This window comes from Trachinotus anak, unplaced genomic scaffold, assembly GCF_046630095.1.
Source record: "Trachinotus anak isolate AG129_WGS33_773 ecotype Australia unplaced genomic scaffold, CSIRO_AGI_Tana_v1 ptg000001l, whole genome shotgun sequence".
Classification (NCBI taxonomy): domain Eukaryota; kingdom Metazoa; phylum Chordata; class Actinopteri; order Carangiformes; family Carangidae; genus Trachinotus; species Trachinotus anak.
The window spans coordinates 15,694,374-15,709,510 of NW_027273852.1; the positions used below are offsets into that span (position 1 = coordinate 15,694,374).

The 15,137-nt window shown below is 40.6% G+C and overlaps 1 protein-coding gene across 2 annotated transcripts in view; it reads left to right on the forward strand.

Moving 5' to 3' along the window:
- Positions 1 to 15,137, forward strand: part of znf385b (zinc finger protein 385B) — a 58,283-nt gene that overhangs the window by 33,315 nt on the left and 9,831 nt on the right. For both annotated transcript variants that reach the window (XM_071480257.1, XM_071480248.1), the window contains exons 5-8: positions 11,389 to 11,525; positions 11,693 to 11,803; positions 14,385 to 14,556; positions 14,697 to 15,083. In XM_071480257.1, coding sequence (XP_071336358.1) covers positions 11,389 to 11,525; positions 11,693 to 11,803; positions 14,385 to 14,556; positions 14,697 to 15,083 — 807 coding nt within the window. The remainder of the gene's footprint in view (positions 1 to 11,388; positions 11,526 to 11,692; positions 11,804 to 14,384; positions 14,557 to 14,696; positions 15,084 to 15,137) is intronic.

Genomic DNA, 15,137 nt, shown 5'->3' on the forward strand with positions numbered 1-15,137 from the left:
ATAGTCATACTACATTCTGTCATTGTGTTACGTATGGATGCAATTATATTGGAAATACATTATGCCTCTTTTTGCTGGGGACCCCAGGAACCCTTTCAAGGACCTGTTGGGGTCATTGGACCCCACTTTGAGAACCACTGATTTACGCCACAGGAAATACTCCAACACACAGCTCATCACTGGTGTACAATGCTTTATTCACCAAACTCTTTAAGTATATTGTTTTGCATTCAAAAAATACCAGATTTGTTGCTACAGTAACGCTTTATAAAGCCCCTTTGCCACTTGTCAAAAAACCTGCTAAGACTCACTAACATCCAGCTATTGTTGGCAATGGAAAAGGGTACGATCGGCCTTCAGACCTGGGTCAAATGACTCTGCAGTAGATGTGGGTATTATGTTGGCGTTGATAGGGTGAACCTGCTAAATTTCACCTCTTTTCCTGCTGTAACGTCTTTCAGAGCACAAATACTGTGGACAGACCTGTCACCTGCCCAGAACGGTGCTATTACACCAGAAACACCACAACTACTCTGTTCTCTGGGATGAAAGACTGAGCCCACCTTCGGAATAAGTTTTAAAAACACACAATCACTGATTGAAACATTTCACACGGAGGCACTGACACTTTTACAGGAGCGCCAACCTGGGGATGAGATGTGACAGATCAGTTTTACCAGTTTGCACTGTGGCTAGCAGCTCATTGTCTCTCCACTGCTTCTGTGTGTGTGTGCTCTGTGTTGCTCCTTGCACTTGTGTGTGTCCTCAGTCCAAACAGAAAGGCAAACTCCACTGGCTGTGGAAAAGGGGCCGATCAGATTTATTAGCAGGTTTACCTACGTTTAAAAAATGCTTATACCTGCTAATTTTGGTGGAGAAAGGGTATAATATAGCCCTCGAGTCACTGAGTAATTTTGTCGAATCAGGTCCCAATAAAATACTTACTGGTTCCCACTGGTAAAATATAATAATTACAAAAGGAGAACCGCCCACATGTCTTACCATTACTGTGTAATGTAAAATACATTTTGGTTTCACTCACTGACTAATGTTATTGGGATTTGTAGGAGAGATAAAATAATAAAAGGTGGTGCTCAAATTTTACATCTATACCCACACTCCTATTCATGGACTGTACTGATTAATTAAAAAAAATGTTTTAAATGATTAGATTAATTGATTAGTCTTTTGACACAAAATTAAACAGCAAGTGCTTTGATAATTGAATAATCATTTTAGTCAATTTGAAGCAAAAATGTTAAATATTTGCTGTTTCCACTTGCTCAAATAGAGGATTTAAAGCTTCTGCCTGTCACACATGATGACAATAAACTGACTATCTTTGGTTAAGACAATGTCAAGATGAAGATGTCACCATGGTGACACAGGCATTTTTCAGTATTTTTTTGTCATTTTAAAGACAAAACGATTCATTGCAAAAATAATCAGCAGATTAATTAAGGCTAACAGCCCTAACATTAACATTGTGTTCTCCTACATTTATGATTTAAGTAAAGACAAATCAGGACGTAGGTTTACGCCTTTAAAAATTTGTCTCGTAGCACATGCTGCAGTGACTCGTCACGGGGAGGCATGAGTAGATATAGATATACTGTTGCCTGAGGAGGAAATCTTACAAACGTATTACCTAAAGGAACATGCTATAGGTGTGATCACAGACTCCTCTGGGACTAATATATGAACTTTCTATCGAAGGTGATTTAGACAGTACAAGCCTCCAAGCTGTACTGACCAGTCTAGGTTCCATTTTGATCCTATATTCAACTTTCCTTTTATTGAATCTGGTTTCTGAGGGACAAGTTATTCAGTGACACACACCTGTGTCAGTTTGGGCTTGAAGCATTATATTTTAATCTAAGTGCAATAATAAATAATAATATTATAATAAAAAGTGTTGCAAATCTATAAGAAGCAGAAATCACTGTATAATGTTTGGACTCAAGGAAGGGAAAGGAGGACGTGCATGTTTTAGACACTGGTTCATACTGGTTCATTAATGGCTGAAGATGAAACTGCACAGGCTACTTTTATATTTACACTCATTTATATTTCTCTTTTCTAATAAAATAGCATTTTGTGAATATATATTTGTTGGAAAAGGATGATGATAATGCTGTTTTGTCTACTTGGTATCTATGGTGATCTATAGGTGACAGACCAGTGGACTACACATAAGGTAGCTGGAAACAATGTCAGACACCACCCTGATGAAGGCAGAATGGTTGAAAATGTTGGGTGAATAAAGCATGGTGTACTTGAGAAATGACATGCTTTCATTTTCCACACTGGTCTGCACCTCGCGTGCTTTCTCCGCTGGAGGTAGAAACTGAAATCATACAAGACAACACATCACACAAAGATCTGGTATAACAGTTAAAACACTTGTTATAAATCAGTACACAAACACTGTTTGGTGCCGTTCAAATAAAGTGTGGCTGTCATTCAAATGCTGGTGTGAGGGACCGTTTGAAAAGGAAGGTGTTGGTCTGGTGTGGTTATTTTGTGGTGTGAAAGCAAATCGAATTGACCACATATAAGGCACTTTCACACCTGTAGTTTGGTTGGTTTAGTTTGGACCAAGGTGTAAAAAAGAAGATCCGTTGTCTTTTAGTTTTGGTCTGCTTTGAGTTATTACAAATGAACCAAGAGCTGTAAACATGAAGTCATGTGGACTGACAGCAACAGCTTCACTGCATCTAATGAGTTTCTTTATCTCTCTGGTGTCTCAAAGAAATAACTGATTATGAGCATTATTAGTGAAGACTGTAACTGGGCCTCATATGTTATAATCAGTGAACAGATAGAAACCAGACAAAAAACTGAGACCCTTTGCACTGTAATGTTATGGAAGAATAGTTATTATGTTTCACTCGCTTTTACAATACATGTGGTAGACACAAGCTCTACACACATCCTTAAATCCTTTCATGTGCTGACGTGTTACCATGGTCATCAAATGATCCTGTGTAAATAAAGGCTACATAGATTTCTTTCTTTACAGTCCTCAGTCAGAAGATGGATTTAATAGTAGTTATTTATTTTCACACATCTACTATCACAAAATCCTGTGGTTGATCTGTTTTGCTTTCTGACCTGAAGTGATCCTCATCAGATGTTTTTGGGCACTCTCAGTAAACAGAGTTAAATCGACAGCTTTCACACCAGCCCATACGCACCAAACCAAACAGGAGTGACAGCACATTTGGCTACATTGTGGTATATGGCAGAATATTACTCAATTTTAGCTCAAATTCAAAAGCTTAACTACACCACTATTTAATCGACATGCTGATCATGGGAACTCTGAAGGAAGGGTTAACCAATCTAATTACTAAATATGTGGGATCATCAGAAAGTAAGTTATAGTAATAGTAATATAGTACTGAGTTATACCAGAGCTTTGTTGTGTATTTTGGCAGTTCCTTAGTACCAGGGAGTGAGGAGTCTGTTAGTCAGGTCCAGTTACAGCCCCTACCTCTACCAATATGCTAATTGTAAATTATTTAACAGCTAGCATGCACATTAGCTTGGTCACTAAAGGGACAATAAATCCACACAATTTATTGAAGAGAATTGTCAAAACTGTTTGTGCCTTTTTGGTGGAGAAGTTTCTACACCATGTGAGGTAAAGTTGGATGGTGCAATGAAGCTAATAAACCACGATACCTTCCTCTGATCTGGACTTTCCGGCTCTTTGTTCCTTTAAAGGTCAGTGCTGTCAACGCGGCTTGCTATTGATCAACAGTGTTGTCTGTGTGACAATGAAAGAGCCGCGACGATTAACTGACTTGGCGCCTGCAGGAGGCTATCGAAACATCTCAGTCATTCAGAAATACACTGAATCACTGAGACACTTTGATATCTGCTTCAACATATTTAGAATGTTATGAGGACCGATGCCGTTTCACACACACACACACACACACACACACACACACACACACACACACACACACACACACACACAGAAGTGCATTCTGCAGTTGAAAGATGAGTTGTTAATAGCCAACTGGTTGCTGGCCTGCTAGTTTGTTTTTAATTACACCTACCTAGCACTGTGTGTGTATGTGTCTGTCTACTTTTATATATCTCGCTGAGTTCAATGTTAAATTGAGTCAATATGGACAGTCCACCTGATCATACACTTCCATCCATCTCGTTCTATTTTCTCCCCTTTCATTTATTTTTTAAAACTCTACCAACATGCTGATTGTTTCTTTGATCGACTATTTTCACAATCTACTAATCTGTTAATTATTTTCTCAATTAATCACTTAACCGTTTTGTCTTCTTTGGGCTGACATTCCAAAACCCAGAGATTTTCAGTTTACTGTCATGTACGACAAAGAAAAGCAGAACGTTTTTTTTTTTACTTGTCAGAAGCTGGAACCAGTGAATTTTTGGCATTTTTGCCGAAAAAAATAACTAGAACAGTTATTCAAAATAGTTGGCAATTCATTTTCTGTCTACCACCTACATTAGTATGCGACCTCCTGGAAAGAGCAGAGATTCTGTTTCCAAGTTTCTGCAACAAATTTAAAAGTTTAATGCAACAAAATCGGCCCCATTTGTATTCGTGTGCCAGGGTGATTAAATATCACCACACTTCTTAGTAACCACACCCACTGCAACAGATGACACAGGGCTCTGCAGGTCAGATCAGTTACAGGGTCAGTCTGACAGTGCAGCAGAACACTGTGTGAGATTTTCCTTATTACGTCTTCATCATATGAGCTTCCAGGCATTGTGTGTGTGTTCAAATTTATGTGTGTGTGTTGGAGGTGTGAATGCCACAGATGACCCTGGCTGCAACCACATTGTAAATCTGACCACTGCGGAGAAAACCAAATTGACCACCAGGAAATGCCACCACTTAGAAAGGGTTTACAATTAATTTATAGACCGTTTAACCCCAAATGCTGCCACTGATGTCAGCAAACACAAACCAGGAGAGAAACTTTGATCATTTCAAACATTTAGAACTGTGAACTGGTTTTATAATGGTAAGAGAGTGAAATTCAGTAGCAAAAACACAACAATTTCAAGTGCTGGTACTCGACTAAACTGTTAAATCATACAGGTCTAAGCAGCGCAGTGTTAGTTCCAGTATTATACTGGTCCAGCTTGAATCCTTTCCTCAGTCCAGTCACTTATTTGACTCTGCAGATGGAAAAAGGTTCTTTAAAGAAACCTTGGAATATATTTTCCACTAAATGTCTTTATTTACAACCGCCTTCAACAGATCTTTTGACCAATCACCAGCAGCCTGAAATAAAACAGTCTGGCTTGTTACTTCATGTCTGGCCAGTTCTTATACTGGTTTACATACTTCCAATGTGAAGGCAGCAGATGTGTGTCAGTATTTATAGCAGCTTCTTAGAACTGCAACTTACTGTAAGAGAGAAGGGTTACTGTGTGTGTGTGGGTGTGTGTGTGTGTATGTGTGTGTGTGTGTGTGTGTGTGTGTGTGTGTGTGTGTGTGTGTGCTGTAACCAGATCTCAGAGGACAGAAGGACAGAATTAAGACGACTCTGTCACCACACCGTTCATCATACACACACATACTGAAAAATGTCTTCAATTCATGTGGATCATAAAGGAAACACGAGCTCAGCACTACAACATAACAGTTTTTAGTATGTAGTACATTCACACAAAGAAAAAAATATATTAAATGAAGTACAGTTTAAAAAAAATCCATCACGCAAACTAAAATCATCAGATATTTGGGTGTGGTATTGCTGGATGTGGATACGCTGACGCTGGAAAAAAAGGTCAGACAGTGGTGAGACAACTTGAGAGACAGGGTTTGTAAAGGCTTAAGGGGTCCTTGAGAAGGCTCAAATCGTCCTTCAGGATGTTCCATGGATCCTTGAGCTGGTGTAAGCTGTCCTTTAGCAGAAATATTTAGGGTGCATAAAAAAAGTTTTAGTGGTCTTGGAGGTGGTTTCAGGTGTCATTGAAGAGATTGTTAGGCTTCAATTATCCCACAATTCAACAATCAGCATGGAAGAGATACACTGTCGGGGAAAAAAGTGAGACAATGTTCAGCAGTGGTGAGATGACTCTGGGGACAAGAATGCTTTTGAAGGTGTCTTTGAAAAAGTTTCCAGGATAGTTGAGGGAGCTCCATTAGTCCCTTTGGATGCATTAAGAGTTCTTATGACTGTTGCAGTCGTCCTTGATAAGTCTTGATTGGTTCTTGTGTTGTGTGAGTGGGCCTTCAAGAGGTTCTAGGTGGTTTTAATGTAGTTTAATTGGTCCTTGAGGTGGTTACAGTTGACAGTGAAGAGGTTGTAAAGGTCACAGTGCTTGTCAAACAAGGTTCAAGACCCCCTCACGCCACATCTTTCTGATGTTGGAGTTGGGGGAGGCTGTGTCTGACAAATTCTGTTACTCTTCAACATAGACAACCAGCAAGTGTGCCTCACATAACAATTGATCGGCTGTGCACAACTGAGACAATAAGAAGGATTTGAATGTATTTCAAGCTCTTTATTCATACTTCAGACAACTGCTTGTGTCGCTTTTCATATGACAAACAGTGCAGCACTGTGGAAACAGTGGAACCTTTGTGGAAAGGCTGTCCAACAGTGGAGAAGTTTTTCCAATGACTATTCCATGTTGAACCTCTGATGATAGAAGACTTTTCACCCTGCCTCCAAGTGTGGTAATTCAGTAAAACTTTAGCCTTCAGACATGGTTGGAAGACACATTATATGAACTAGTTTGTTTCTAGAGGATGGTCATGGTTAAATTTTAAGGAACACCCAGGTTACGTGACGTCTACTTGATGTTTTAGGGGTTTTTGCTTTGGTTTCAGTGGTCCTTGATGAGGGTCCTTCAGTTTCTATTGTGTCAGTGTTCCTTCAGGAGGTTGTGGGGGTTTTTAAGGTGGTTTGATTATCCTTGAGTTGGTTTTCAGTCATCCCTTGGGAGGTTGTGGGGGTGTCTCTATCCCACAGTGCAATGCATGCAACAGGGAGGAGATACTCACTAGTTGAAAAAGTGTAATGCCAGCATTTGGTGGAGTCCTTCAGTTAGTCCTGACCAACTCCACCTTCTAGGTCAGCAGGAAAGCAGCACATCTAATCACAAGCCATTAGCCATGCACTGTCATGATGTTATGAAATGATGTTGACCAGTCACAACCAGTTCAACACGCATTTTTAGTTACTGAGCAAACTCAAGTCTATTATGTAAAGTAATCTGCTCTAAATTCTTCTAAATCATTTTGGTGACTGTCCTCTATTTCCTTAAACCGTCACCCAAAGATGCCTGAACAGTCATGCAGCCTTCCCCCTTTTTTGAAAACCATAAAGTACTAATGGTGACAGTGCACTCATATTAGCTGTTAGAGGACAGTAATTTAATGTTATTTACTATTTTGCACAGGATATGAAAAAAACTATCAGTCAACCTGACATCGGAAATTACAACTACAGTATCTACTAAATACTGCAAATGAAAGCTGTGACAGACTTAGGTGACATACACCTAGTGGATGTAAATAACTTGTTTGTTTTTTACTAATTTACTAGCATTATATCTTCACTATGATAATACAATAATACAACCTCAAAATATTATGAAAGCCAGGCTTTTATTTTGGCAGGTCCACTCAGCTGACACATCACACCTTCTTTAAAAATAGACACTAATCTGTATTTACTATCATAAATAATCTTCCAGCTAATAACAGCTGATCCAGACACTGATCCGAGCTGTTGTGTGTCCAGCTACATGTGTTTGATTACAGCGTTGTGTTGTGTCATGTTGTTCTGAACCTAATAAAGAGCTGTCATGATAAATACAGACACTGACTCACAGCTCTGCTATATGAGGGCAAACTCAGAGAGCGGCAGCGTGACACACACCTAATCCACAGCTATCCTGATGTCAGTCTGTAAACACATACAGCTGCCCTGGCCTGGCCTGGCCTGGCTTGGATACTTCTTAAACCAAACCTCTAAATCAAGTGTGTTCAGATCAGGATGTAAAATTGTCATTGTCATCTGCAAGTGCTAGAACTGGATTTACTACATGTTGCAATGGGTTACAATGGGTTATCGTGCTTTTAGATGATGATATAGGAATTAGAAAAGGTTATAAGGAATTTACATTGGGTTAGAATGGATTGTAAGGTGGGTTGTAGAGTGGGTTGTAGTGCATTCAGAAGGGAGTGTAATAGGTTTTTTTTATTTATTTATAAAAAAGTTATTTATTTAAGTAGTAGTTTAAGGTTGGTTATAATTGGTTATTATATGCATTGAAATAGGCATCAGGGCCCATGGGCAAAGTGCATTTAGAATGGATTATAATGGCTTGTAGATCTTTTAGATCTAGATCTCTAGCCCAGTTAAAATGGGCTAGAGTTGGTGATAGTGCATACAGAACAAGAATTTAGACTGGGTTATAAGGTATTTAAAATAGGCAAGAATTGGTTGTAGTACCTACAGAATGGGTTTGAATGAACAAAAAGATATTTAGCATGGGTCAAATCGGTTACATCACAACTATATATAGTGGATACAGAATGGGTTAGGAGGATTTATAAGACATTCAGAATGAGTTACACTGGGTTATAATGCATTTCCAACCATCAATTATTGTAATTAAAATAGGTTTGAATGAGTTATAGTGTACTTAGATTGGTTGTCAATAAGTTATTGTCCATTGTAAGGCAAGAATGAATTATGAGGCATTTAGAATTGGTTAAGCTGGTTATTGTATATATAATATTATACATTTAAAATGGGATAGAATGGATTTACTTAAGTTCGACAGATGGACAAAACCAGTAAGACCAAAACCTCTTCTCATCCTCCTGCTGCTCCTCCTCCTCCTCCTCCTCCTCCTCCTCTGTCAGGTCTGATTTAGTTGCTCTCAGTGTTTCCACCCACACTCTGTTGTTATGAAATTATTCACTGCAGGGTTTCTATAAGCTGTGACTATAAACGTACACTGACAGAAGAAATACACGTCTTCTTCGTCAGATCTACTGGATTGCATTTGTGCACACTGCATATGTATATGTAATACCTCTTCATTCTGTATGTAACTGGGAACAAATGGGTCTAAATTGGGGCTCAGACGTCACCACTTTTCCTGAAATGGCCCACTGCCCACATGAATGATGCAAAAACAATGCCTTGATTCAACTGTTGCTGGCTTTTAAATTTGTATTGTGGGTAATGGTTCCGGTTATGATCATGCTGTAATTTTTGAATAACTACCAAGACACTTTTTTTCTTTAAAGTGTCGCAGCAGTTTTGTTTTGTGATAGCTGTGTATGGCTTGGTATCTGCAGTATGACCCTTGATTTTATCACCTCAGGTCCCATTTTAGGCACCTGAGTAAAAGTAGTTTCTGCCTCTTTAAAAGGAGATGAAGCAGAGCTCAGCGGCTCTCACTGACCCTGTGGCATCTGGACACATGGACTCATTATGGTAGCTGCTCATTCACCTTTTCTTTCTCTTTTTCTCTCTATATTATTGCCTCCCTCTGCCTCCAGCAGCTGCAGCTCCATATGTTGTTCATGTTGTTACCGTAAAGTGGATGAGATCAGCTGCTCAGCTCTCCAGGTTGAAATGACATAAACATAAGAAAGAGATGGATTTCCTCCAATTGTTCTTCGACCGCTTTGCCAAGAAGAGTCCATGTCACTCAGCATCATCTTTGTTGAGATTTAAGCTAAAATGGTTACTTGTCCAATGGTGTGTCTCATAACTCAGTAGCCCCAGTGTCTCTTTGGCTCAGTATCAAAGTTTAAATTAGGTTTTAGTTTAATTTTGTTCATGCACATGTTCATGTTATAGCATACAGACAGTAACTGAACACAGAGCGGGAACAACTGTTTCACATCAGCCTCTTAGTTTTACCTCTGAGATGGCCTTTAATTAAAGAAGACAATGAACCCTGAAAATGTTCCCCAGATGTTTGGACAAAAGCTTCTGTTAAATGAATGTAATTTATTATAACTTGGCTAAAATAACTACAGAACTATCCACAAACTGGTGGCAAAATGGCTGCAGAGCCGTCATTGCTGGCAGTACCTTCTAAATAAAATCCAATATTAACATTTATACAACTAATTCTGCCAAACTGAGCGACACGTACACAGCTTTTTTTGTACATGGTTCCACTCATTTTCTAGAAATAGAAATATGCAACATGATAAAAAAGAAACAGTCGACTTAGGTTCATCTTTATTGATATGGTGTGATCACAAGCCAAACTACTGGGATAACTATGTTTGAATAATGTGTGAAGTGAATGCTCCCAACAGGGGGATCTTCTAGACATGCTGTGAAAGCAGCATGAAAGGACACCTCACCGATTTTATTCATACGGATCAGTTTATTGAGGGTCTAAGCTTAGATGGTGTCGTTTGCTGTACAAATACTGTAAGTTGTATGCAAATGTATGGGCGAAAAAGTAAAAAGAAAAGAATTAAATAAAAATGCTGCAGCAAACAGACACCGAAAATGAGCATTTCTTCAAATGTTAATGCACACGCACGCACGCACACACACACACACACACACACACACACACACACACACAAGATAAAAAAGCAGTAATCGTGGCATTTGTTAAAGTTACAAAGTCAGTACTTAGTGACTCCCCCCTTTGCCAAACTGTTGAGTGTGGGAGTGGAAATATTCTGCTTTTGGGCTGTTTGGCAGCCATGGCACAGTAAACATAGTATGGATAGAGGGAAGAATGGATCCCGTTCCAAATTCTGGATGTAAATGTTGTGCAGTCAGTCAAGAAAGAGATGGTAAAAAAAGAGGACGATCCAAAGCAGACCAAGCTGAAGATTTTGAAACGATCCTCCCAGTTCTCTGACCTGAACATCCCACAAAATCTGTCGGTAGATCTTAAACATGCTGTGTGTGCAAGACAACCTTAAATAGAAACCTGGAACTTGAGGTGATCTGCAAGAAGAGAGGGTGAAAACTGCTAAATCAAGAACAGAAAGACTCACACACAAAGTGTTTGTGAGCTGTGATACAGTAGCTGCCAAAAAGGGGGGATGGGGTGTTAAAGCACTGACTTTGTAGAGTGCTGCTGCTGCTTCTGTTGCTCAGTGTCTGGTAAATGAGCAGAAAAATGATCTCTGTAAGAACATTTGAAGAATTAAACCGTTTTTGTGACTGAAGTTTTGCTGTGAACCCCATAAAGTTTCCAAAACCAGCTGTCACATCTTTATGTTCTGCCACTTTAAAAGGACATCACTTACTTTTTTAATGGACCACCAGTCACCTTCAGTGACACTCAATAACCAGCACTCAAATCAACAATAGTGTCACCACTCAGTTATTGGAAATCAATAATTCAAACTCCCCTTCTGTCTGTTTGCAGGAAGTGGGTGTGGTGCAGTGGGCGGGGCGTTGCCGGGCCTGATAGGCGCCACTGGCCCCTCAGTGATGATGAAACCGTTCCTGTCTTTTTCTGTTGAGACGACGTCGCCAGTTGGACTTTTTCCAAACTTCAACACGGTGTGTGTGTGTCTGTGTGTGTGTGTGTGCGTGAAGGACAGTAACAGTGACAACATGTTGTAGCTGTACGCACTATGGACTGACTGAGATGAAGAGACCTGTCAGTCTGTCATCAGTGTTCACCCTGTGCAGGCTGGCGACCTCTGACCTCTGTGTGCCTCCTGCAGATGGACCCAGTGCAGAAGGCCGTCATCAACCACACCTTTGGCGTTACCATGGTGCCCAAGAAGAAACAGATCATCTCCTGTAACGTCTGTCAACTGAGGTTCAACTCTGATGTAAGTGTACGTCTGCTGTGATGAGTTTAGTTCATATGCGTCAATGATCAGCTGCTTCTTATGTGACTCATCTGCATGTTGGTCCTGCTGTGATCAAAATGTTTGACGCACGTTTAAGGGAGCAGTCTGGCATTTCTAGAAATCCTCCTCTTCCATGAAAAGATGGATATCAGTTTAATCTCCGTGCTTCCTCTCCGAACATGATCGGATTACTGAACAGATTTACTGGGAACACCTGAAAAAACTCAAAATGACAAGAGACAGAAAGAGCCACAGATCAACTACAAACTGCCATTAAATGACCATAAAAAGACACAAAATGACCACAGAATCAAAACAACCGTACAGAGACACCAACTGAATACAAAGTGACAAAAAATCAACACAAAGAAACGCAAAACAACTACAAAGAGACACTAAATGATTACAAAGAGACATTTAACGATCATACAGAGACAACAACTGAACAAATACAAGCTCATTAGCAGCTAAGTTCTGTGGTTACAGGATTGGGAAATTAATTGAAATGGTTTTAAACAATCGGAATATAATTTAACATACAGCAGGCCTCCAGAATTAACATTTAGCTTTCTCGCTTATATTAGCATAGCTTCCCCAATTTGTTGATAATGGCACTGCAGTAATTTATTTTGCTTAAATGATTTTGAAAATGACTCAGCCTCGCAGTGTATTTTTTCACTTTTGCTGAACTGAGGCAGTTTTTGCTAAGCTAAACTCTGTCTCTGTGCTGGATACACAAACATGAACTTGGTGTACTGAAGAGGAGTTTCTAAAATGTTGTTATTGTTGTCGTTTTTATGCTCCTTTAATGAGATTTCCTGTGGGTTTGCTCAGAGCTACGAAGGAAAATACTTTTATATTGTGCTCAATGCTGCTGAATAATGAAGCTTAGGGTGTGTGATACTTTACAGTGTTATGGTTTGTTTTTGTGTGTTGGATCATTCTGTCAGGTTTATACAACAGCAGGTGTATATAAACAGGTTTAACCCTTACCCCCCTATGCTGTGTAAATGACACTCAGCTCATTCACATAATGCCTGCTGAGAGGTAACGAGCTGCCTCGTTGGTGACACGCCAATCAAGTGTTACTAATTTATGAGCTGGTAAAATTATGCATGAGTGAACATGAAAACAGGAATCACTGCAGAGGAGAGGAGAGGAGAGGAGAGGAGAGAGAGAGAGAGAGAAAGAAGAGAGGAGAGGAGAGATACAAAGGAGGAGAAGAGAGAGAGAGGAGAGGGGACAAAGAGGAGAGGAGAGAAAAGAAAGAGGAGATCATTAACTCAGTCTAATAAGCTGGGTAAAAACTGAGTCATAATGTTTTCAGACAGTCACATGAGGACACTGTTAACATGGTGTTGTACAGTGTAGTGACACACTGCTGCCTTGGGCTTGTTACACTGTGTGGTGACACCTAACATGAGCGGTTCTTGCAGCTTAGAGATCATCGGCTGATCTGGACTGATCATACTACACCACTGTTCCGACTCCACATTTCAAGTGATTTCAAGTCTCACACCCCCCACAGGCACAAAGATTCCAGTGCAGGTGTTAAAGCACAGAAGATTGTTGTAATCAGAAAACACTCAGGCCATCCAGACCACATCTGAGATTCATGCTCCTCAAAGGATGTATTGTTATGACTGTCATCATTCATCAGGTCAAATTATTCACTTGTTCAGTACTTTTGTTTACAAACCAAAATACCTGCAAAACCAATCACATGCTCTTCAGCTCAAAGCACCACCATACCCAAGTCTATTCTGACCGAGCAGCAAGCATGGCCGTCGATTCAGGGGTCTGCGCTGGTGGGAGTGTGTTGCTTCGAGGAAACAGTGAGACAACATAATACAATCCGAGAAGTCCAGCCAGAGTAACAGATTAACACATTTAAAGGCCCATGTGATGCCAAAACACTGTATGATGGTTTTGTAATACTCACCGTCCGGGCAGTGACAATTGTTTTATCTTTCATCACAATGGTTTCAAGGTCAACAGTAAAAATAACAGTGTTCATGTTACAAAGTAACCCCTGTGTGCTAGCATGTAGTTGATCACCCAAAGCAGCTCCTGGTGATGACGTTGCACTGCAGCAAAAGTCTAGTTTATCTTTTTTTTTTTTTCTCTGCTTTGGCATCCCTGCTGCACTGATGGACTAGCTCTGTTCAGATGAAGAGAGTGAATGAGGAGAGGCCTGTGTTTTTTCATGTAGGAATACTGTCTGAACGAGGCCTTCATGCTGTTTAGTCAGCAGAGACTACAGCTAAAGGTTGAGGAAAAAAAAGTTGTATAAAGCCTTTTGTGTGTGTCTGTTTAAGGCCAGTGGCTCAAGGCTAAATTTGCTGCCACTAGCACTGTTGGTGGTTGAGTTGCATTATAGGTAATGTAGGCAGCATGTTTTAAGGAGGACGATGACTTGATATATTTGGTGTAGCTGCATCAATTATGATCGTTTTTAACAGGATGTAACATCAGGATTTCACGTCTCTATATCCAGGCAACAGGAAAAAGCCCAAACAGAAAAATAAAACTTCTCTGTCTCTCGGTGTCTCTTGTTCAGTCTCAGGCAGAGGCTCATTACAGAGGCAGTCGTCACGCCAAGAAACTCAAGTCTCAGGAGAGCAAGGCCAAGGCCAAGCTGACAGTCACTGCAGAGACCAACGGGAGCAGCTCTAGCCCTGCAGGCCCCGCCCCTCCTGTCTCAGCTAACAGCAGCACCAATCAGCACACAGGTTGATGACACTGATCTGAATGTTGTTAGTGATGACGTTTTTATTCTGCGGTGAGTTTGTTTTTGTATCATGGTGTGTTTTTCATTTGTTTCTCCTCTGTTTTCCTCTCTTTCTTTTCCTCCTCCTCTTCCTCCCTCCAGAATTTTTATCCAGCCTCACCGACTCTTCCTCTCCCCCCAAAGCCTTCCTCCTCCCCTCCTCATCCTCCCCTCCTTCCTCCTCCTCCCCCTCCTCTAGCAGAGCAGGCAGTGAGCCTCCACCCTCCAGTCCTCCCTCCGCTCTCCCCGCTCCAGGCCTCTTGTCCTCTTCTTCCTCCTCTTCCTCTTCTTCCAAAGCTTCTCCCCCTCCCCCTCCTCCAGCTCCCATCACCTCCTCTTCATCCCCTGCTCCTCCTCCTTCCCAGGCCTCCTCCCAGGATGCTCCTCTCTCGGTGGAGTCTGAGGAGGAAAAGGCAAAGAAGCTGCTCTACTGCTCTCTTTGCAAAGTTGCTGTCAACTCTCTGTCTCAGCTGGAGGCTCATAATGCAGGTGAGGAGTAACAAGATGATGATATGAGAGGACATTAATGAGTAGGGAGTCTGT